We start from the raw sequence: 2,562 nt of genomic DNA, 5'->3' as shown, positions 1-2,562 counted from the left end.
GGACTCCGGCTCAGCATTCCCGCGACGAGCTGTTGCACCAGGTTTGCTACCGGCGTCCTGCCGGCCACCCCGGCATGGACCGCACTCCCTTCGGGCCAGGGCAAGTCCGGAAGTCTCCGGGCAATTTGGGGGGTCCTTCACCCCAGCCAGCGCGGCTCGGCGCACACCCCGGTCTGCTAAATCCTACCCCTTCCCTGCCCACCACCCCCAAGGCCATTTCCCCCGCCGGCCGGGGACTGCGTGGGAGCGGTACCATTCTCCTCACGGGGCGGACTCCGGAAGGGCAGCAACTCCTCCTCCTCCTCCTCCGCGGCCTGTAGCCATCTATCGGGAAGCGTCTCCGGAGTCGGCAGCTGAGGCCGCCGGACAGGGAGTGCCTTGTCTCAGCCCCCGCCACCCGGGTGGCCCGAGGTGGGTGGGGTGCACTCCCCAGATCTCCTTTGGACACCGAGGCAGGACTGGCACGACCTTCTGTCTCCGCTCCGGGTTTGAGCCCGGAGGAAGCAGTAGTGGGAGGTGAAGTTTGCAGGCCTCCGGGATCCAATCTGGAGTTGCCGCGTGCGCTCATCTGCATGTCACTGGGCCTGGCCTCTGGCTAAGCTCTCATGCGGCTTCTCCCAGCCCTTCGGTGCCTCAGCGAGGACAGAGGCCTTGAACAGTCCTCTCCTCTTCCAAAATGCAGAATCACCTTTCCCCCAAACTTGTTCTTCCTCTGGTTTCCCGTTTCTGCCAGCACAAATTATACTCTCATCTCCAACTTTGGGCACCATCCTGTCCCTCCAAAGATACGGCCCGCAGACACGCATGCCTCACACACCTGAACCAGAGACTGCGGGTTGTTCCCGGGCCCAATGCAGGCCTCTCTGTCTTTCCTTTCCCTTTATTATCACTCCAGTCCAGGTTTGACTATTGGGGATAGTTCACTAAAAGTTGCTTTTCACACATCATATTCCTGCTCCCCCACAACTTCCAGTTCCTCCACTTCGAGTTCCTCCCTCTGCCCTCGCCCCCTGTGACTCGGTTGGTTGAGCTCGCCCTGGGCACTGAAAGGTTACTGTTCGGATTCCCAGTCAGGGCGCGAGCCTGGGTTGGGGAATGGATCCATTCCCTCCTCCCCAACCGGGGGCATAGGCAGCCAAGGTTTTGCTTTCCCATCAATGTTTCTCCCTCTCACTTCCTCTCTTTCTAAAAATCAAGGAATAATAATAAAAAAAAAAGTTTCTCTGCGACCTGACTCAACTTTAGTGGGGATATTGAGAAAGCTTAGAGGCCATAAAATATGAACTAAGCCTTGGGGAAGAATTGGAAAGGTTTGTAGAGAGGAAGGGAGTTCCAGATAAGGAGAACACTTAAACAAAGGCGGGGAGGCATAACCACATCATATTAACTTTTGTAAGTGTATCACTTGGTTTCCAGTAATAAACCCAAACAGCCTCTTCCCTAGGCATAATTTGAGAATGATCCTTAGGTTTTTCTGTACTTAAAACCCTTCAGCATCTCTTGTTCTTAGAACAAATCCAAATAGCTTAGTATCTGACCCCATTTTATTTTTTCAGTCTTATCTCTAATCACTTCTCCTAGTCACCTTTCTACCCCCTTCAAATATCTATCATGACTCAACTCATAGGTACCTTCATTCGATATATTTTTTGTCACAGCATTATTTATAACTGGAAGCCTGATGCCCGAAATTCATGCAAGAGTAGGCCTTCCTTCCCCCGGGTGCTGGCACCAGCTTCGCTCTGGCACCTGGAACCCAGGCTTCCCTCACAGCCCCAGCTTCGTCCAGAAGGTCGTCCAAAAGGACATCCAGTCTAATTAGCATATTATGCTAATTAATAGATCTATAATAATAATAGATAGCCAAGATATGGAAACAACCTAGGTGTCCATAGATAGATGAATGGATAAAAAAAGACATGAGATATCTTATATAATAAAAGGGTAATACTGTAGGCAAATTGACCAAACAGTGGAATGCCCGAGGCCCCTGGCTCCAGCCAGCCTGCCCCCAAAGGCCCCGATTGGGAGCAGGCCGGCTAGACCCCACCAGTGCACAAATTCGCTCACAGAAACAGAGATCAAACTGATGGTTGCAAGATGGGGAGGGAAGCTGGGATGGGTAAAAAAGGTAAAGAAGAATATAGTCAATAATGTGAAAAATTTGCCTGGTGACAGATGAGTACTGGACTTAGTGAGTTGGTCACATTGTAAGGTATGTAAATATGACTCACTATATTGTATATCTGAAACTAACATATTTTACACTAACTATACTTGAATAATAATATAAAGAAACAAAAAAAAATTTTAAACACTAAAATAAAATGTCTTCTTCCACAAAAAAATTTTTTTTGTTTTATTCTACCCCCAGGTGCGCCTCCTATATGTTCCCTTTGCACACTGTACAGACCCTGTTATAACATTTACCTACTGCGTGCTAATTACCAATTTACTTGCCAATCCCCTCACCTCTTAGCACTAAATGTCATAATCTTATCAATCTTATTCACCAGTGTGTCCTACCTTGATAACATATATGAAGGAATCATTCAATATTAT

The 2,562-nt window shown here is 48.9% G+C and overlaps 1 protein-coding gene across 3 annotated transcripts in view; it reads right to left on the bottom strand.

Moving 5' to 3' along the window:
* TRPM7 (transient receptor potential cation channel subfamily M member 7) overlaps nucleotides 1-382 on the bottom strand; it is a 124,129-nt gene extending 123,747 nt beyond the window's left edge. For all 3 annotated transcript variants that reach the window (XR_001512578.1, XM_006756005.2, XM_015558931.1), the window contains exon 1: nucleotides 254-382. Coding sequence is in view for 2 of the 3 variants with exons in the window: in XM_006756005.2 (XP_006756068.1) it covers nucleotides 254-256 (3 nt within the window). In the remaining variant the exon portion in view is untranslated. The remainder of the gene's footprint in view (nucleotides 1-253) is intronic.
* Nucleotides 383-2,562: the final 2,180 nt, after the last annotated feature.

The sequence above is a fragment of the Myotis davidii genome, unplaced genomic scaffold (assembly GCF_000327345.1).
Source record: "Myotis davidii unplaced genomic scaffold, ASM32734v1 scaffold132, whole genome shotgun sequence".
Taxonomy (NCBI): Eukaryota; Metazoa; Chordata; class Mammalia; order Chiroptera; family Vespertilionidae; genus Myotis; species Myotis davidii.
This window is presented reverse-complemented; position numbering and strand designations above follow the sequence as displayed.